Source organism: Ranitomeya variabilis, chromosome 2, assembly GCF_051348905.1.
Source record: "Ranitomeya variabilis isolate aRanVar5 chromosome 2, aRanVar5.hap1, whole genome shotgun sequence".
Classification (NCBI taxonomy): Eukaryota; Metazoa; Chordata; class Amphibia; order Anura; family Dendrobatidae; genus Ranitomeya; species Ranitomeya variabilis.
The window spans coordinates 623161600-623183528 of record NC_135233.1 but is presented as its reverse complement, the minus strand read 5'-3'; the positions used below and the strand labels follow the sequence as shown (position 1 = coordinate 623183528).

The 21929-nt window shown below is 47.8% G+C and overlaps 1 protein-coding gene across 2 annotated transcripts in view; it reads right to left on the bottom strand.

Annotated features, from left to right (window-relative positions):
• FCSK (fucose kinase) overlaps nucleotides 1-21929 on the bottom strand; it is a 33426-nt gene that overhangs the window by 8082 nt on the left and 3415 nt on the right. For both annotated transcript variants that reach the window (XM_077288933.1, XM_077288934.1), the window contains exon 2: nucleotides 17799-17890. In XM_077288933.1, coding sequence (XP_077145048.1) covers nucleotides 17799-17890 — 92 coding nt within the window. The remainder of the gene's footprint in view (nucleotides 1-17798; nucleotides 17891-21929) is intronic.

Below are 21929 nucleotides of genomic sequence, written 5' to 3'. Positions count from 1 at the left end.
TTACTGATCCTGAGTTACATCCTGTATTATACTCCAGAGCTGCACTCACTATTCTGCTGGTGCAGTCACTGTGTATATACATTACATTACTGATCCTGAGTTACCTCCTGTATTATACCCCAGAGCTGCACTTACTATTCTGCTGGTGCAGTCACTGTGTACATACATTACTGATCCTGAGTTACATCCTGTATTATACTCCAGAGCTGCACTCACTATTCTGCTGGTGCAGTCACTGTGTACATACATTACATTACTGATCCTGAGTTACATCCTGTATTATACCCCAGAGCTGCAGTCACTATTCTGCTGGTGCAGTCACTGTGTACATACATTACTGATCCTGAGTTACATCCTCTATTATACTCCAGAGCTGCACTCACTATTCTGCTGGTGCAGTCACTGTGTACATACATTACATTACTGATCCTGAGTTACATCCTGTATTATACTCCAGAGCTGCACTCACTATTCTGCTGGTGCAGTCACTGTGTACAACAATTACTGATCCGGAGTTACCTCCTATATTATATCCCAGAGCTGCACTCACTATTCTGCTGGTGCAGTCACTGTGTACATACATTATATTACTGATCCTGAGTTACATCCTGTATTATACCCCAGAGCTGCACTCACTATTCTGCTGCTGCAGTCACTGTGTACATATATTACTGATCCTGAATTACATCCTGTATTATACTCAAGAGCTGCACTCACTATTCTGCTGGTGCAGTCACTGTGTACATACATTACTGATCCTGAGTTACATCCTGTATTATACCCCAGAGCTGCACTTACTATTCTGCTGGTGCAGTCACTGTGTACATACATTACTGATCCTGAGTTACATCCTGTAGATCTTTTATTATAAAAATAAAAAACATAACAATAATAATAACAGAAACAAAACAGAAATATCAGCCAGAAAATAATAAGTATACTGAACACTGGTCCAGCCGCTCATTCTCTCCTCTGACACATATTATACAGTATATACAGAATAACTACTTTGACCTTCTGGTCCGGTCACCAAACAAAATAATAATAACAAATAAAATAAACAATTGCAAACAAAAACTATATACATAAACTTTTTTCTCTTTTTTTTTTTTATTTTTTTTTTTTTTTTTTAGTTTTAAATAAAATAGCCACAAATTTAAACAAATATATACAATACTAAGCTATCCTCCATTCCCAACCCCCCGCACTGACCTGAGAGCTGGTCCTGCGTCTCATGCCTCAGTCCATGTCCAACGTCCATAGGCCAGATCAGGCAGTGCCAGTTTTCCCCCAAACAACCCAGTGTCCCATAGTCCCACCTCCCCCCTTTCCCATCACCCAACCTAACACCTACACCCAAATCTATATCCCCATATACAACATATACATTATATACAGCAGCACACACCACAATAATCACAAATCACGAAGCCCAAGTTCGGCGCCTGCAGCCCTACATCACTGTATAATGATCAAACAAAACAAAAATCTACAGTGTCAGCAGCAGCCCACCACCAGGAAAGGAGATGACCAGACTAGGGCACACTAAAAGAAAAGCCCCTCCAGAGGAGCGCGGCCCTCCGTGTGCCCAGTCTCCCATACTCCAGAGAGCGCACCTTCACCAGGTCACCGAGTATGGTCCTAAACACCTCATCCACAGGGAGGATTTTTCGTTGCGTCGATACTAAGCACCGTGCGTTCCACGTGTGATACCTAACCACTGCGCTAACTAGAAATAAGGTGCAACGGTCCCGACCACCAAGGTCTCCGAATGCTCCATAGGCCCATTCCGCATAGGAGAGGCCGGCCAGCCGAGACCAACCAATGAAGGCACCCACCCTGTTGTACACCTCTGTGTTGAAGGGACAATGAAGCAGGAAGTGGTCCATGCTTTCCAGCAAGGTACCACAATGCTCCCGAGGACAATTCCTGTCCTCAGAGCTCCTACACTTCAGATTGTCCCTCACACACAGTTTCCCATGGAAGCAGCGCCAAGCCAAGTCCCAAAACTTCGAGGGGATCCTGTTGTGATCCGCTTTTTGGGCTCCCCTAGTGGTGGCTGGTGGTACTGGAGACTTGTGTGTTCTTTTCTGCCTCAGCTCACCTGCTTCCATCAGTTTTGGGAGTTCCCTATTTAGCTTTGCTCTCCAGTCACTTCCTTGCCGGTCATCATTGTAACCTGAGTCTTTCAGTTGCATGTTCCTGCTACCAGTCTGCTGATCAGCTAAGTGGACTCTTGTCCTTTTTGTTTTGTATTTTTTGTCCAGTTTACAGTTTGTCATTTCCTGTTACTGGAAGCTCTTGTGGACTGAAATTGCCACTCCTGTGTCATGAGTTGACACAGGAGTCTTAAAGTAATTTCAGGATGGGTTTTTGAAAGGGTTTTTCAGCTGACCGTGAAGTCCTCTTTTGTATCCTTCCTCTATCTAGTAAGTGGACCTCGCTTTGCTAAATCTACCTTCATACTGTGTATGTCTTTTCCTCTGAACTCACCGTTAATATATGTGGGGGCTACTATCATCTTTGGGGAATTTCACTAGAGGTAAGCCAGGTCTGTTCCTTCCTCTTCCAGGCGTAGTTAGTTCTCCGGCTGGCGCATGGCATCTAGGCAGCCGTAGGAATGCTTCCTGGCTACTGTTAGTTGTGTGGTAGATTTAGGTCACGGTCAGCTTGAGTTTCCATCACCCGAGGGCTAGTCTGTTATTTTGGTGTTTCTGATGTTCCCATGCCATTGGGGAATCATGACAGTATGACCAGCCACTGTTAAAGTAATTGGCAGAAGAAAGGAGAGTAAAAGAAGTCTGTAGATTTTTTTTTTTTTTATTGATTTTTTTTTTCCTCACATGTTTGCTACTTAGTTGGCTCAGTTGTATTTCTGCTCTATTTACAGCCTTGCCTTTCTCTCCTTCTAATCCTTGAATGGCTCTGATCTCTCCGGTGTAAGGATGGACTCTCAGAGTTTGGCTGCAGGTTTAAATAATCTTGCTACGAAGGTTCAGAATTTACAAGATTATGTTACACGTACTCCTATTTCTGAACCTAAGATTCCTACACCAGAGGTATTTTCCGGAGATAGATCTCGGTTTCAGAATTTCAAATGTAATTGTAAATTATTCCTTTCTCTCAGACCTCACTCCTCTGGAGATCCTGTTCAGCAGGTTAAGATTGTGATTTCTTTGCTGCGAGGTGACCCTCAAAATTGGGCATTTTCATTGACACCAGGGGATCCTGCATTGCTCAATGTGGATGCGTTTTTTCTGGCTTTAGGGTTGCTGTATGAGGAACCTAATTTGGAGATTCAAGCTGAAAAAGCTTTAATAGCCCTGTCTCAAGGGCAAGATGAAGCTGAGATATACTGCCAAAAATTTCGTAAATGGTCTGTGCTTACTCAGTGGAATGAGTGTGCCCTAGCGGCAATTTTCAGAGAAGGCCTTTCTGATGCCGTTAAGGATGTCATGGTGGGGTTTCCTACGCCCACAGGTCTGAATGAGTCCATCACAATGGCGATTCAGATTGATCTGCGTTTGCGGGAGCGCAAACCCGTGCACCATTTGGCGGTATCTTCTGAAGGGACGCCAGAGAAAATGCAATGTGACAGAATTTTGTCAAGAAGCGAGCGGCAGAATTATAGGCGCAAAAATGGCTTGTGCTTCTACTGTGGTGATTCCGCGCATGTTATATCAGCATGCTCTAAACGTACTAGGAAGGTTGACAAGTCTGTTTCTATTGGCACTTTACAGTCTAAATTTCTTCTGTCTGTAACTCTGATTTGTTCATTATCAGTTATTACCGTGGATGCCTATGTGGACTCTGGCGCCGCTCTGAGTCTCATGGATTGGTCCTTCGCCAGGCGCTGTGGGTTTGATTTGGAGCCTCTGGAAGTTCCTATACCTCTGAAGGGTATTGATTCTACACGTCTGGCTTGTAATAGACCACAGTTCTGGACGCAAGTGACTATGCGTATGACTCCAGACCATCAGGAGATGATTCGCTTCCTCGTGTTGCATAATTTACATGATGTGTTAGTGCTTGGATTACCATGGTTGCAATCTCATAACCCAGTACTGGACTGGAAAACTATGTCTGTGTTAAGCTGGGGATGTCGGGGGGCTCATGGGGACATACCTTTGGTTTCTATCTCGTCATCTATTCCCTCTGAGGTTCCGGCATTTTTGTCGGATTTTGGGGATATTTTTGAAGAGCCTAAAATTGGTTCTCTCCCTCCCCACAGAGAGTGTGATTGCGCCATAGATCTGATTCCAGGCAGTAAATTTCCAAAGGGTCGTTTGTTTAACCTATCTGTACCTGAGCATGCTGCCATGCGAGAGTATGTTAAGGAGTCCCTGGAAAAGGGACATATTCGTCCTTCTTCATCACCTTTAGGAGCTGGGTTTTTCTTTGTCTCTAAAAAGGATGGCTCGCTGAGGCCTTGTATTGATTATCGACTCCTGAATAAAATTACTGTCAAATATCAGTATCCGTTGCCGCTGCTTACTGATTTGTTTGCTCGCATAAGGGGGGCTAAGTGGTTCTCCAAGATTGATCTCCGTGGGGCGTATAATTTGGTGCGAATTAAGCAAGGGGATGAGTGGAAAACCGCATTTAATACGCCTGAGGGCCACTTTGAGTATTTAGTAATGCCTTTCGGCCTTTCTAATGCACCTTCAGTTTTTCAGTCCTTTATGCATGATATTTTCCGTGAATATCTGGATAAATTTATGATTGTGTATTTGGACGATATTTTGATTTTTTCTGAGGACTGGGAGTCTCATGTTCAGCAGGTCAGGAGGGTTTTTCAGGTCTTGCGGGAGAATTCTCTGTGTGTAAAGGGTTCTAAGTGTGTTTTTGGGGTTCAAAAGATTTCCTTTTTGGGGTACATTTTTTCCCCTTCTTCTGTTGAAATGGACCCTGTCAAGGTTCGGGCTATTTGTGACTGGACGCAGCCTACTTCTCTAAAGGGTCTTCAGAAGTTCTTGGGCTTTGCTAATTTTTATCGTCGATTTATAACTGGTTTTTCTGGTGTTGCTAAGCCTCTTACGGATTTGACTAAGAAGGGTGCTGATGTTGCCAATTGGTCCTCTGCCGCTGTGGAGGCCTTTCGGGAACTTAAGCGCCGCTTTTCGTCTGCCCCTGTGTTGCGCCAGCCTGATGTCTCTCTCCCCTTTCAGGTTGAGGTCGATGCTTCCGAGATCGGAGCGGGGGCGGTTTTGTCGCAGAAAAGTTCCGATTGCTCAGTGATGAGACCTTGTGCGTTCTTTTCTCGAAAATTTTCTGCCGCCGAAAGAAATTATGATGTCGGTAATCGGGAGCTTTTGGCCATGAAGTGGGCATTTGAGGAGTGGCGTCATTGGCTTGAGGGTGCTAGACATCAGGTGGTGGTTTTGACTGATCACAAGAATCTGATTTATCTTGAGTCTGCCAGGCGCCTGAATCCTAGACAGGCGCGCTGGTCGTTGTTTTTCTCTCGGTTTAATTTTGTGGTCTCATATCTACCAGGTTCTAAGAATGTGAAGGCAGATGCCCTTTCTAGGAGTTTTGAGCCTGATTCCCCTGGTAATTCAGAACCTACAGGTATCCTTAAGGATGGGGTGATATTATCCGCTATTTCCCCAGATCTGCGACGTGCTTTGCAAGAGTTTCAGGCGGATAGACCTGATCGCTGTTCACCTGGTAGACTGTTTGTTCCTGATGATTGGACCAGTAGAGTCATCTCGGAGGTTCATTCTTCTACGCTGGCGGGTCATCCTGGAATTTTTGGTACCAGGGATTTGGTGGCTAGATCCTTCTGGTGGCCATCTCTGTCTCGAGATGTGCGTGTTTTTTTTTGCAGTCTTGTGATGTGTGTGCTCTGGCCAAGCCTTGTTGTTCTAGGGCTAGCGGGTTGTTGTTGCCCTTGCCTATTCCGAAGAGGCCTTGGACGCACATCTCGATGGACTTTATTTCTGATCTTCCTGTCTCTCAGAGGATGTCTGTTATCTGGGTGGTGTGTGACCGTTTTTCTAAGATGGTTCATTTGGTGCCATTGCCGAAGTTGCCTTCCTCGTCTGAGTTGGTTCCTTTGTTTTTTCAAAATGTGGTTCGCTTGCATGGTATTCCTGAAAATATCGTTTCTGATAGGGGTACCCAGTTCGTTTCTAGATTTTGGCGGGCATTCTGTGCTAGGTTGGGCATTGATTTGTCTTTTTCGTCTGCCTTCCATCCTCAGACTAATGGCCAGACGGAGCGAACTAATCAGACTTTGGAGACGTATTTGAGGTGTTTTGTGTCTGCGGATCAGGATGATTGGGTTGCCTTTTTGCCGTTGGCGGAGTTTGCTCTTAATAATCGGGCTAGTTCGGCCACTTTGGTTTCCCCTTTCTTTTGCAATTCGGGGTTTCATCCCCGTTTTTCTTCTGGTCAGGCGGAGTCTTCGGATTGTCCTGGAGTAGATGCTGTGGTGGATCGGTTGTATCGGATTTGGGAACAAGTGGTGGACAATTTGAATTTGTCCCAGGAGAGGACTCAGCGGTTTGCTAACCGCCAGCGTCGGGTTGGTCCTCGCCTTCGTGTTGGGGACTTGGTGTGGTTGTCTTCCCGTTTTGTCCCAATGAGGGTTTCTTCTCCTAAATTTAAGCCTCGGTTCATCGGTCCCTATAGGATTTTGGAGATTATTAACCCTGTTTCCTTTCGTTTGGACCTCCCGGCATCTTTCGCTATCCATAATGTGTTCCATCGGTCGTTGTTGCGGAGATACGAGGTGCCGGTGGTTCCTTCTGCTGAACCTCCTGCTCCTGTGCTGGTTGAGGGTGAATTGGAGTACGTTATAGAGAAGATCTTGGACTCCCGTATTTCCAGGCGGCGACTCCAGTATCTGGTTAAATGGAAAGGCTATGGTCAGGAAGATAATTCTTGGGTAACTGCCTCTGATGTTCATGCCTCGGATTTGGTTCGTGCCTTTCATAGGGCTCATCCAGGTCGCCCTGGCGGTTCTTGTGAGGGTTCGGTGCCCCCTCCTTAAGGGGGGGGGTACTGTTGTGATCCGCTTTTTGGGCTCCCCTAGTGGTGGCTGGTGGTACTGGAGACTTGTGTGTTCTTTTCTGCCTCAGCTCACCTGCTTCCATCAGTTTTGGGAGTTCCCTATTTAGCCTTGCTCTCCAGTCACTTCCTTGTCGGTCATCATTGTAACCTGAGTCTTTCAGTTGCATGTTCCTGCTACCAGTCTGCTGATCAGCTAAGTGGACTCTTGTCCTTTTTGTTTTGTATTTTTTGTCCAGTTTACAGTTTGTCAATTCCTGTTACTGGAAGCTCTTGTGGACTGAAATTGCCACTCCTGTGTCATGAGTTGACACAGGAGTCTTAAAGTAATTTCAGGATGGGTTTTTGAAAGGGTTTTTCAGCTGACCGTGAAGTCCTCTTTTGTATCCTTCCTCTATCTAGTAAGTGGACCTCGCTTTGCTAAATCTACCTTCATACTGTGTATGTCTTTTCCTCTGAACTCACCGTTAATATATGTGGGGGCTACTATCATCTTTGGGGAATTTCACTAGAGGTAAGCCAGGTCTGTTCCTTCCTCTTCCAGGCGTAGTTAGTTCTCCGGCTGGCGCATGGCATCTAGGCAGCCGTAGGAATGCTTCCTGGCTACTGTTAGTTGTGTGGTAGATTTAGGTCACGGTCAGCTTGAGTTTCCATCACCCGAGGGCTAGTCTGTTATTTTGGTGTTTCTGATGTTCCCATGCCATTGGGGAATCATGACAGGATCCTGACAGAATTCAAAAGATGCAAACCCACCCCAAGATCCCGACTTGGGCAGTCCCTGAGCGCCAGAGGCCTCTGGAAATGGCTCAACAGAGCCCTATTGTCAAGGAGTTTCCTTGGCAGAGTCCTGATCTCCCACATTCCCAGACCCCACCGACGAATTACCTTCAGAACCAAGGTAGCGTAAGCCGGAAGATGTCCATGCGGTGTGCGAAGATCCTTCACTTGCCCTCCTGTCTCCCATTCCTGGAAGAAAGGCTGAAACCATCCCCTACAGGAGAATACCCACGGAGGAGCCCTCTCTTTCCAGAGGTTTGCAATATTGATCTTAATGAAGGTATCCACAAGGAATACCACAGGGTTGACCATACCCAACCCTCCTAGTCTCCTCGTACGGTAAGTAACCTCCCTCTTGACCAGGTTCAGTCTATTCCCCCATAACAGTTGGAAGAACAAACTGTAGACCCGAGTCCAGAGAGATTCCGGCAAGATGCACACACTGCCCAGATAAATCAGTAAAGGGAGCAGGTAAGTTTTGCTCAGGTTTACCCTTTCCCTTAGGGTCAAAGACCAACCCTTCCATTGGTTCACCTTCTGAGTGGCGATCTCTAGCCTGCTGTCCCAATTTTGTTTGGGGTAATCCCCCTGGCCAAATTCGATGCCAAGGATTTTTGCAGAGATTTTGGGTCCTGGAAGGGTGTCCGGGAGATCAAAACCAGGATCTCCTCCTCCCAGCCAGAGACTCTCACACTTATCCCGGTTGATCTTGGACCCGGATGCCTCCGAGTAGCGATCTACCTCTGACATCAGCCACCCTGCCTCCTCGTGAGAGGAAACAAACACGGTGACATCATCGGCATACGCCACCACCCTCAGAGTGGCCTCCGGTGCTGCCTGGTCCATCCCGATCCCGGCCAACGGTCCACGCTCCACCCTCCTAACAAGAGGGTCAATCGCAAACACGTACAGCAGCGGGCTCAAGGGACAATCCTGGCGAACACCGGACCCAACCTCAAAAGAGCTGCCAATCCAACCATTCACAAGCGGGAAACTCTCTGCCCCACTGTACAAGGTCTTAAGCCAATCAACAAACCCCCCCGGCAGGCCATATCTCAGAAGGACGGACCAGAGGTACTCGTGATTAACCCGATCAAATGCTTTTGCCTGGTCCAGTGACAGCATGTACCCCTTCCAGTGACCAGCCCTACCCTGCTCCACTGCCTCTCGGACACTGATCACAGCACTAAATGTGCTGCGGCCTGGAACAGAGCAATGCTGGGCCTCCGAAAGGAGTCGGGGTGCAAATTTCACCAGCCGATTAAACAGCACCTTTGCCAGAACCTTCCTGTCTGCATTGAGAAGCGCTATGGGACGCCAATTCTCAATGCAAGATGGGTCCTTACCCTTTGACAAGATGATCAGAGCAGACCTCCTCATTGACTTCGGCAGAGTGCCCGAGGAAAGACACTCATTGAATACCTCAGTCAAGAGGGGAACCAAAACGTCCTTAAAGGTCTTATAGAATTCAGATGTTAAGCCATCTGGACCAGGCGATTTTTTTTTGGGCAAGCCCTTCAATCGCCAACTGAACTTCCTCTTCCCTGATCATTTCTGTCAAAACGTCAAGAGAGGGGTTTACCCCTGGTTCGGGGACGGCTTCAGCCAGGAAAGCCGACATCTCATCCCAATCAAGATCCCTCTTCCCCAAGAGGTGCGAGTAGAAGGATCTGACAACCTCCAGGATCCCTGATCTGGATCGCCTCAGGGACCCCGTAGTGTCGACCAGTCCTGTAACCACTTTACTATTCACTGACATCTTGCAGTTTCTGTAAGGGTCGGGCGAGCGGTACATCCCGTAATCCCTCTCAAAAACCAAAGATGCATGTCTATCGTACTGACACCTCATAAGCAAAGATTTCGCTCTGGAGATCTCCTCGCGGCTACCTCCAGTTGAGACAAGATGCTCGAGTTTCCTCCTCAGACCCTGATACAGGCGGTACCTGCTCAGACTCCTGAGGCTCGAGAGCTGGCGGAAGAATCTCGCCACCCTTTCCTTGAACATCTCCCACCACTCTGACCTACTACTACAAAGATCCAGTAAGGGTACCTGGCTCTGAAGAAAATCCTCAAAGGACTGTCTTATCTCCGCTTCTTCCAAGAGAGACAAATTGAGCCTCCAAAAGCCTCTTCCCATCCGGAGGGTCTCTGTAACATTCAGAGAAAACAAAATTAAACAGTGGTCGGAGAACTCCACCTCAACAACAGACACTGCTGAAGAGACAGCTTCCTCCTTTAAATAAAACCTATCTATTCTGGACCTACAGTTACCTCTATGATAGGTGAACCCCTCGTGGCCTGGGGTGTGCCGAATGTGGACATCCACCAGGCGAGCCTCACTAGCTATACTATTAAGGGCGACGCTATCATAAGTCAGCTTGTCTCTGGAACCTCCTCTATCTCGGGGCCTCGTGACAGCATTGAAGTCCCCTCCAAAGACAACCTGCCGACTTGTAAAAAGGTAGGGCTTGATCCTCATAAAGAGACACTTCCGGTCCCACTTAGATTGGGGACCATAGATGTTGATGAGCCGGAGCTCTTGTCCCTTCATGAGGACATCTAAGATCAGGCACCTCCCCATTTCTAACTCAATAACCCGTCGGCATTCCACCGGTGCGGTAAAAAGGACCACCACTCCGCTATACGGCTCGGCCGCAAGAGACCAATAGGAGGGCCCGAGTCTCCACTCCCTCTTAGCTTTAAACACATCTGCCATGTTTGGCAGCCTGGTCTCTTGCAAAAAGAAAATGTCAGCTTCAACCCGGCTGAGAAAATCAAAGGCCGCAAATCTAGCTGTATTTTACTTTATGCTGGCGACATTAATGGACGCCAGCGTCAACGGAGTGGGTTCCGCCATCATTGGTGATTGAGTTAGATGGCTTTCTTTTTCCCACTCCCCTTATCCTCTGCCTCAGAGGAGGAATCCTTCCCCCTCTTTAGTGACATGGAGGTATCCATTTCCACGCGTTTATTTTTTTCGTCTCCGGACTCTGGCCAGTCCCCCCCTCCAAGGATCTTACGTTCCCAGAAGGAGGAGACTCGGCGCCCCCTGTGAGCCCCGCCGAAGCCAGAACCTCACCCTCAGCTTCCTCCTCAGAGGAAGAGATGTTTTCAAGGGCTTGGAACCGGTTAGAAAGACCAACCAGAGGGGAGTCGGTCCTTCCTTCCTTAGGTACCTTGGTCAGAGCGACAGAAGATTTTTTTTCTCCCTTCTTTCTCTTCTTTTTGGTGCCGAGCTTACGCTTGTCCTGTAGCCACTGCCTATTATCCTCATCCATACTTTCATAATGGGAGGACTCTGAGGCAGTGGCACTCTCCTCCCTGTGGATCCTCCTGACCTCCTCATCCAACTCATCATCCCTTGGGGCCTCAGCAGCAAGACTGGCATCCAGGACAGGGGCCGCCCCAGTAGCTCGAGGCTCGCCCAGCTCCCTATCCTGTCTGCGCTTGTCTAGACGCCTTAGCTGGGCAGGCGTCTTTTTATTGCTTTTCTTCCTTGGCCCCTCAGCTCCCTCACCCTTGCTAGTCCCTTCCCCAGCAGAATCAGCCTCACGGCTTTCTCCCACCGGGGTCACGACTGCGTTAGCGAAGGAGCGAGGACAACGGCTGAATGGGTGACCTAACTCACCACACAGGTGGCACCTAATCTCCACACAAGATGCAGCAAGATGGCCGACATCCCCACACAATGCACACTTCTGCACAGTGCAGTTTGCGCTGAAGTGTGTGGGGTCGCCGCACCTGTGACAGAGCTTCGATTGCCCCTGGTAGAAGACCAGGATACGATCCCTACCCAGGAAGGCAGATGATGGTATGTGGGCAACCGTACCACCTGAACGCTTAAGTTTTACCACAAACGTCCAGGCCCCTGACCAGATACCAAACTCATCACGGTTTTTCTTTGGCATCTCCACTACCTCTCCATACCGGCCAAGCCACGTCATGATGTCATAACAAGAAAGCGACTCGTTACATGTCATCACGGTCACTTTCTTGACTTGATTTTGGCGAGACACCCCCTGAACGGTAAAGTCTCGCCAGCCAGGCTCATTTTTTGCCAACTCATAGTTCGACCAGAAAAGTTCAAGCCCCTCCGGCCGAACAAAGCTGACATCAAATTCAGGTGTGGAATAGGGATGTATCAAGGCGTAGATGTCAATCGCCTTGAAGCCCATCCTCAGCAGGAGCTCCACAACCTTCGACCTTGGAGGACATGCATCACTGCCCCTCCACCGAAGACGGACCACATTCCTACGCACACTACCCAGCCCGGCTGTTGGGAGGGACCACACTGTATCCCCCCCCTCTTTGCTCTCGGAAGGCCCCGAGGCCATGCCTCTCTATCCAGAAGGATAGATCAACCTCTCGACCCTCTACCATTAGTGATCTCTCTCCCTTCTTTAGAGCCTCCAGGAGACGCCGTTGCAACATGCCGTCCCCAGAGCCCAGAGACGAGGAGGACGCCCTATTTCCCCCGGAGGTGACAGCGGCATAACTCCTGACAGGTGCTGCCACCACCGGGGGGGCAACCGGACCAGTGACCACATCCACACCAACAGTATCACCATTACCCACCTCCATAACCTCCTCACCCTCCACCAAACCAGCAACCACACCACTAGACAAAGAGTTTTCCTCATCCATACCCACCACCACATTCACTCCTGCTAGACCAGTGACAACAGGGGGTGACATTTTGGCCTCCGCATCATCAGGCACAAGGGGCTGAGTCTCCTCCACAGAACTGGAGGTGACCTCACCCCTGGTCTTACGTGTGCCCTCCGCATCATCAGTTGATATTTTCCGCTGCTTCATGGTTGCTACCAGGCGCCGTTGATCTTTAGCTGCTGTGAGGCACCGCTGATCCTTAGCATCAGGATCTTGTTGACCAACAGCGCCAACACAGAACAGGACTTTGGTGGGAGGACCGGAACGCCCAGCCCCGGTAACCCCCTCACACTGCCGCCGCTCCCTAACTAAGTGATCAGCGGCAACAGCATTCAGGGGCACCGAGGCCACCGGAGCTGCCCCTGACACCGGGCTGCTCCCCCCTCCCACTGGGGAGCGCACCACAGTATCGTGGCATGATTTTTCGCCCGACGCCGGGCCGCCCTCACTGTCCAGCCTCTCGGCTGATGCACCTGCTGCTACGTCCCCGCTACTACAAGCAGAGACGGAGCTCTGCGCCTCACTACCGTGCTTTGTAATCTCCCCGTGCCTTTGCACCGGATCCACAGCAGAACCCGGGCTGGGCTGGGCAACAGGGCTTATACAGCGAGCTGACCCTGCAGCCGACTCAGGGGGTACAGGGAGGGGGCATATACATAGCTTACCGCTTCCTGCAGCTTTGGCTTGGTGGTTTTCTTTGCCTTTTTTTTCTGACCCCCAGGTGCCTCCTCTGGTAAATCATCACCAAGATGGAAGTTCTGAAGGCACACTGGGGACTCCAGGAGCTTGATCTCTGCCATTAGCGCCCCTCCCTGGCCGATGTCACTGTCCTCCCCAGAGCCAGCAGAACTGCGACGAGATGTCATTGTCGCCTGTCCTGCAGGGACCTCGCTGCACGTGGCCTGTGAGTGACTAAGCAGGCTGCCAGGTGGGGCTTTCTGCTGGTCATCATCCTCCTCTTCATCATCATCCACCTGGCACTCAGGCTGCAGCCCCATCTGCCTTTGCTCTCTGTTATCAGCCATTTCTCTGAATCGATCTTCATTAATAAGTTTTTCCTTAAACGGTCCACTTTTTTCTCTGATGAAAGCTTTTCTGACTTCAAGCTCATTGACGTCATCTTTCAGTCTCCTTACCTCCGCCTGGAGCTGATTCTTCCTCGGTTTGGAGGAACCTGCAGCTTTGTTGCTTGTGCAGCGCAGCTCCTCTCGGAGCCTCGTGATGGTCTTGCTTGCGTCTTCATACTCACGGAGGTGGCTCATGACCCGGGAGGCATAGGTGGACACAGACTCCCGGGGGCTCTGCAGCGCCCAACCCTCCTCAGTGAGGTCGGCTTCACCTCCGTGAGCACTCAGCTTTCCTCCAGAAGGACTGCCATCTTGCACACTAGCAGGCTTCTCCTCCATGGAAGCCTTGCGGCTTCTCTGGGTCTCTGCAGACCTGGGGGGAGTAGGAGCCACATTGCTGCGACTCCTGGTGGAGCGTCTCACCCCCCAAATCCTCTGATGTGCAGGCTGGTTGCTGGTTCCTTCTGCCCCCCGCCAGCCTGGTCCGGGAAGCAGAAGCCTGGGACTTGGCTCCGTCACCCATCCCAGGAAATCCAATCCCTCCCTGGGTAACAGAGAGAGCAGGTCCCCGGGTGGAGAGGTGGTGGTTCCCAGGAGCTCAGGAGCACAGAGCAGGTTCAGTGGCGACCACACCCACAATCAACACAGTGAGCAGCAGCTGAGCTGCACTCACTACTCTGAAGGTGCAGTCACTGTGTACATACATTACATTACTGATCCTGAGTTACATCCTGTATTATACTCCAGAGCTGCACTCACTATTCTGCTGGTGCAGTCACTGTGTACATACATTACATTACTGATCCTGAGTTACATCCTGTATTATACTCCAGAGCTGCATTCACTATTCTGCTGGTGCAGTCACTGTGTATATACATTACATTACTGATCCTGAGTTATATCCTATATTATACCCCAGAGCTGCACTCACTATTCTGCTGGAGCAGTCACTGTGTACATACATTACTGATCCTGAGTTACATCCTGCATTATACTCCAGAGCTGCACTCACTATTCTGCTGGTGCAGTCACTGTGTACATACATTACATTACTGATCCTGAGTTACATCCTGTATTATACTCCAGAGCTGCACTCACTATTCTGCTGGTGCAGTCACTGTGTACATACATTACTGATACTGAGTTATATCCAGTATTATACCCCAGAGCTGCACTCCTATTCTGCTGGTGCAGTCACTACATTTTAGTCCACTGCTCTTATACAATGTTCTGCATCTCTTCGGTTACTTCAAAGGGATTTTCCCAAGAACAAACGTTAATTTTATTCACTAGATCTTGTAATACTAATAACTGGATGTGATGAATAAAATGTTCCTGTGCTGAGATAATCTTATGACTGTTCCTCTGCTGTGTCCTGTGTAATGGTCGTGTCCGACCATACAGGGACATGGTTTGATCATACCACATCTCCTGGATGGGGGGGATTAGAGGTATACAGACGGCTGATTCTTTGAGATAAAACATTTCTTAATAACATACTGTCATGAATCCACACCTCTGCCACCAATATGTCACGATTCACACCGTGACCGTCACCCCTACGTCACAGATCGGGATGCCTTTAGACCAACAGATGGCTATCACATGTGCAGGGGGGCTTATCTTAGTTATCCCTCCACTTCTACAATGTGATGAAAAAAACACACACAAGGCTATTAACCTCTTAGTTTGCAGCAGGGGCTTATTTCAGGTATCCCACTGCTCTTCAATATACCACGAACTGCAGGGATTTATGTATATCCCGCTTACAGTTCCACTTGAAACTTGCAGCTCTCTGGCGCCCCCCTTTCTCTCAAGTCAGATTAGGTACTGCACCTAGGGTGATTAGTCGCCAGAAAGGCTGCCTGCTTTGTACTGGCTATTGGGCACGCTGCAGCGAGGCAATATAAATACTCCCACTCAGGCAGGAACAATAGTTATCAACGCTGCAGTCGCTACAACGACTCCCAACTACCTAGTACAACGGTATGCTGCCACCAGCTTCGATTAAACGGGTCCGAAGCTAACCCAAAACAGTAGCGTAACTCCCTTCAGAAGGCTTAAGGTACGTTTTAGAACAGGAGAACGGAAACTAGTAATTTATGTATTTTACTCCGAAACAGGCAGTGTTTACATAAAAATATTACAAGGATGTTACAAAAGAGACAATTGAAATATACAAGGTAATTATAAAATAAAGGGATTAAATGAGAAAAGGTAACACTCACATGTTCTCAGGACATTGCAGGCAACCAGGCTAGTGGGTGGAGTTCCCATATGTCCCAATGCATCAGGACTGGCAGTCAGGCTTCTCAGGTCAAAACTCACTGCTAGGGGCCTGGCAGTGGCAGAAACTTATAAACCGCAGCCCGTGACATCACCAACAGGGCTGGCTTACCCAGACCCTCCTCTCTCTTCAGTCTTAGTAAATTTCACACAAGTTTGTCTAATGCCTGTATCTCCGTTCCAGAACATGTCAGAATCATAACACACCCAGCATTCATCTTGTATTAAGATTTGCTCTCTATAGATACTAAATTCAGGCTAGTAGGGACACTCAGTTCCAGAGAAATCCATACTCTGTCCCTGTTGGACTTGGAAGCTCCTGCTTACAGTGATGGATAGATGCACCAATGGACTTTAGCAATATGTACTCATTATTTTCCTAGCCTAATCGTTTGCCCAATATCTTGCAATATTAGGACAAAGGACCTCATGTTTTACAAGGGAGATCCAGCCAGTTTAAGCTGGTACAACTGTCTATGCATCTATACCGATCGTAAAAATTCCTTTAGGAGGGGCATGAGGGATTTGGGAGCTGAAAGTCAGGAATGCAGCAAGAAGCCATAAAAGCTCTTCTACACACACATTCAGAAACACACGGGGTTTTTTTTAACCCGCAGCTTTTGGGACCATGGTCAGAAGTGCAAAAATCCCTCAGCTATGGTTTTTACATTATCGGACATACATTTTCCTCACACATACATACATTACATTACTGATCTTGAGTTACATCCTGTATTATACCCCAGAGCTGCACTCACTATTCTGCTGGTGCAGTCACTGTGTACATACATTACATTACTGATCCTGAGTTACATCCTGCATTATACTCCAGAGCTGCACTCACTATTCTGCTGGTGCAGTCACTGTGTACATACATTACATTACTGATCCTGAGTTACAGCCAGTATTATACCCCAGAGCTGAACTCCTATTCTGCTAGTGCAGTCACTACATTTTAGTCCACTGCTCTTATACAATGTTCTGCATCTCTTTGGTTACTTGAAAGGGATTTTCCCACGAACAAACATTCATTTTATTCACTAGATCTTATAATACTAATAACTAGATGTGATGAATAAAATGTTCCTGTGCTGAGATAATCTTATAACTGTGCCTCTGCTGTGTCCTGTGTAATGGTCGTGTCCGACCATACAAGGACATGGTTTGATCATACCACATCTCCTGGACGGGGGGATGAGAGGTATACAGACGGCTGATTCTTTGAGATAAAACATTTCTTAATAACAGGCAGTGAAATGTTTTATCTCACAAGAACGATTAGCTGTGATCCCCATGATATAATGTCAGTCCTCTTTTGCTCCCCCCCTGCCCAGGAGATGTGGTATGATCAGACCATGTTCCTGCATGGTCAAACACGACCATAACACAGTACACAGCAGGTGACAATTATAAGATTGTCTCAGCACAGGAACATTTTATTTATCATCCAATTGTGGAAATTATTAATATTCCAAGATCTATTCATTAAAATGATCTTTTCTTTGTGGGAAAATCCCTTTAAAAGGGAACCTGTCACCATAAAACTGGAATCCAAACTGCAGGCACCATGTTATAGAGCAGGAGGAGCTGGGCAGAGCGATAGATCATATAATGAGACAAGAGTCAGGATGTTTGGTCCAATGGGCGGTCCCATCAGTGACGGACAGCTGTAGCAGTGTGCATACTACAGAGATAGCTGTCAATCAGTGATAGGACCGCCCACTGGACCCAACATCCCAGAAAGAGCAGAGGTCAAATGGTTAAAACTAGGTTATACGGAGTCTGGTCTCACTACACTACATAATAATCTCCTCCGCTCCCTTGGGTCCATAACATGCTGCCAGCAGATTGCACTGCATTATCAGGGTGACGGGTTATTTCTTGGATTCACTTTTTTTTAAATCTTGGCTCCAGAAACACATAATCTGAGTGATGAGCGCCGGCCGTCTGGGGGCGAACCTGCTATCGAGTTTACAGGGGTCTAACCTCTATGGAAAGCCTGGACGCTGTCCTTGTACTGACAGGTGAGAACCAAAACCGTCCAGTCCGTGTTCACATCCATCCTGGCCTCTGTCCACCTGAAAGGAAATATGTGGGTCTGTTACACCCCCCTATACTTATACTGCAGGGTCTATTACACCCCCTATACTTATACTGCAGGGTCTATTACACCCCCTATACTTATACTGCAGGGTCTATTACACCCCCTATACTTATACTGCAGGGTCTATTACACCTCCTATACTTATACTGCAGGGTCTATTACACCCCCCTATACTTATACTGCAGGCTCTATTACACACCCCTATACTTATACTGCAGGGTCTATTACACCTCCCTACACTTATACTGCGGGGTCTATTGCACCCCCTATACTTATACTGCAGGGTCTATTACACCCCCTATACTTATACTGCAGGGTCTATTACACCCCTTATACTTATACTGCAGGGTCTACTACACCCCCCTATACTTATCATGCAGAGTCTATTACAACCCCCTATACTTATACTGCAGGGTCTATTACACCCCCTATACTTATACTGCAGGGTCTATTACACCCCCCTATGCTTATACTGCAGGGTTTATTACACCCCCCTATACTTATACTGCAGGGTCTATTACACCCTCTATACTTATACTGCAGGGTCTATTACACCCCCTATACTTATACTGCAGGGTCTGTTATACCCCCCTATACTTATACTGCAGGGTCTGTTACACCCCCCTATACTTTTAGTGCAGGATCTATTACACCCCCCTATACTTATACTGCAGGGCCTGTTACACCCCCTACACTTATACTGCAGGGTATGTTACACCCCTATATACTTATACTGCAGGGTCTATTACACCCCCTATACTTATACTGCAGGGTCTATTACACTGCAGGGTCTATTACTTATACTGCGGGGTCTATTGCACCCCCTATACTTATACTGCAGGGTCTATTACACCCCCTATACTTATACTGCAGGGTCTATTACACCCCTTATACTTATTCTGCAGGGTCTACTACACCACCCTATACTTATACTGCAGGGTCTACTACACCCCCCTATACTTATCATGCAGAGTCTATTACAACCCCCTATACTTATACTGCAGGGTCTATTACACCCCCTATACTTATACTGCAGGGTCTATTACACCCCCCTATGCTTATACTGCAGGGTTTATTACACCCCCCTATACTTATACTGCAGGGTCTATTACACCCCCTATACTTATACTGCAGGGTCTATTACACCCCCTATACTTATACTGCAGGGTCTGTTATACCCCCCTATACCTATACTGCAGGGTCTGTTACACCCCCCTATACTTTTGTGCAGGATCTATTACACCCCCCTATACTTATACTGCAGGGTCTATTACACTCCCTATACTTATACTGCAGGGTCTATTACACCCCCCTATGCTTATACTGCAGGGTCTATTACACCCCCCTATGCTTATACTGCAGGGTCTATTGCACCCCCTATACTTATACTGCAGGGTCTATTACACCCCCTATACTTATACTGCAGGGTCTATTACACCCCTTATACTTATACTGCAGGGTCTACTACACCACCCTATACTTATACTGCAGGGTCTACTACACCCCCCTATACTTATCCCGCAGAGTCTATTACAACCCCCTATACTTATACTGCAGGGTCTATTACACCCCCTATACTTATACTGCAGGGTCTATTACACCCCCCTATGCTTATACTGCAGGGTTTATTACACCCCCCTATGCTTATACTGCAGGGTCTATTACACCCCCTATACTTATACTGCAGGGTCTATTACACTCCCTATACTTATACTGCAGGGTCTATTACACCCCCCTATGCTTAAACTGCAGGGCCTGTTACACCCCCTATACTTATACTGCAGGGTCTATTACACCCCCCTACACTTACACTGCAGGGTCTATTACACCCCCTATACTTATACTGCAGGGTCTATTACACCCCCCTATACTTATACCGCAGGGTCTGTTACACCCCCTTATACTTATACTGCAGGGTCTATTACACCCCCCTATACTTATACTGCAGGGTCTATTACACCCCCCTATACTTATACTGCAGGGTCTATTACACCCCCTATACTTACACTGCAGGGTCTATTACACCCCCCTACACTTACACTGCAGGGTCTATTACACCCCCCTACACTTACACTGCAGGGTCTATTACACCCCCCTACACTTACACTGCAGGGTCTGTCATACCCCCCCTATACTTATACTGCAGGGTCTATTACACCCCCCTACACTTATACTGCAGGGTCTATTACACCCCTTATACTTATACTGCAGGGTCTGTTATACCCCCCTATACTTACACTGCAGGGTCTATTACACCCCCCTATACTTATATTGCAGGGTCTATTACACCCCCCTGTAATTATACTACAGGGTCTATTACACCCCCCTTATACTTATACTGCAGGGTCTATTACACCCCCCTATACTTATTCTGCAGGGTCTATTACACCCCCCTACACTTACACTGCAGGGTCTATTACACCCCCTATACTTATACTGCAGGGTCTATTACACCCCCCTATACTTATATCGCAGGGTCTGTTACACCCCCTTATACTTATACTGCAGGGTCTATTACACCCCCCTATACTTATACTGCAGGGTCTATTACACCCCCCTATACTTATACTGCAGGGTCTATTACACCCCCTATACTTACACTGCAGGGTCTATTACACCCCCCTACACTTACACTGCAGGGTCTATTACACCCCCCTACACTTACACTGCAGGGTCTATTACACCCCCCTACACTTACACTGCAGGGTCTGTCATACCCCCCCTATACTTATACTGCAGGGTCTATTACACCCCCCTACACTTATACTGCAGGGTCTATTACACCCCTTATACTTATACTGCAGGGTCTGTTATACCCCCCTATACTTACACTGCAGGGTCTATTACACCCCCCTATACTTATATTGCAGGGTCTATTACACCCCCCTGTAATTATACTACAGGGTCTATTACACCCCCCTTATACTTATACTGCAGGGTCTATTACACCCCCCTATACTTATTTTGCAGGGTCTCTTACACCCCCCTATACTTATACTGCAGGGTCTATTACACCCCCTATACTTATACTGCAAGGTCTATTACACCCCCCTATGCTTATACTGCAGGGCCTGTTACACCCCCTATACTTATACTGCAGGGTCTATTACACCCCCCTACACTTACACTGCAGGGTCTATTACACCCCCTATACTTATACTGCAGGGTCTATTACACCCCCCTATACTTATACTGCAGGGCCTGTTACACCCCCTATACTTATACTGCAGGGTCTATTACACTCCCTATACTTATACTGCAGGGTCTATTACACCCCCCTATGCTTATACTGCAGGGTCTATTACACCCCCCTATGCTTATACTGCAGGGCCTGTTACACCCCCTATACTTATACTGCAGGGTCTATTACACCCCCCTACACTTACACTGCAGGGTCTATTACACCCCCTATACTTATACTGCAGGGTCTATTACACCCCCCTATACTTATACCGCAGGGTCTGTTACACCCCCTTATACTTATACTGCAGGGTCTATTACACCCCCCTATACTTATACTGCAGGGTCTATTACACCCCCCTATACTTATACTGCAGGGTCTATTACACCTCCCTACACTTATACTGCGGGGTCTATTGCACCCCCTATACTTATACTGCGGGGTCTATTACACCCCCTATACTTATACTGCAGGGTCTATTACACCCCTTATACTTATACTGCAGGGTCTACTACACCACCCTATACTTATACTGCAGGGTCTACTACACCCCCCTATACTTATCCTGCAGAGTCTATTACAACCCCCTATACTTATACTGCAGGGTCTATTACACCCCCTATACTTATACTGCAGGGTCTATTACACCCCCCTATGCTTATACTGCAGGGTTTATTACACCCCCCTATACTTATACTGCAGGGTCTATTACACCCCCTATACTTATACTGCAGGGTCTATTACACCCCCTATACTTATACTGCAGGGTCTGTTATACCCCCCTATACTTATACTGCAGGGTCTGTTACACCCCCCTATACTTTTAGTGCAG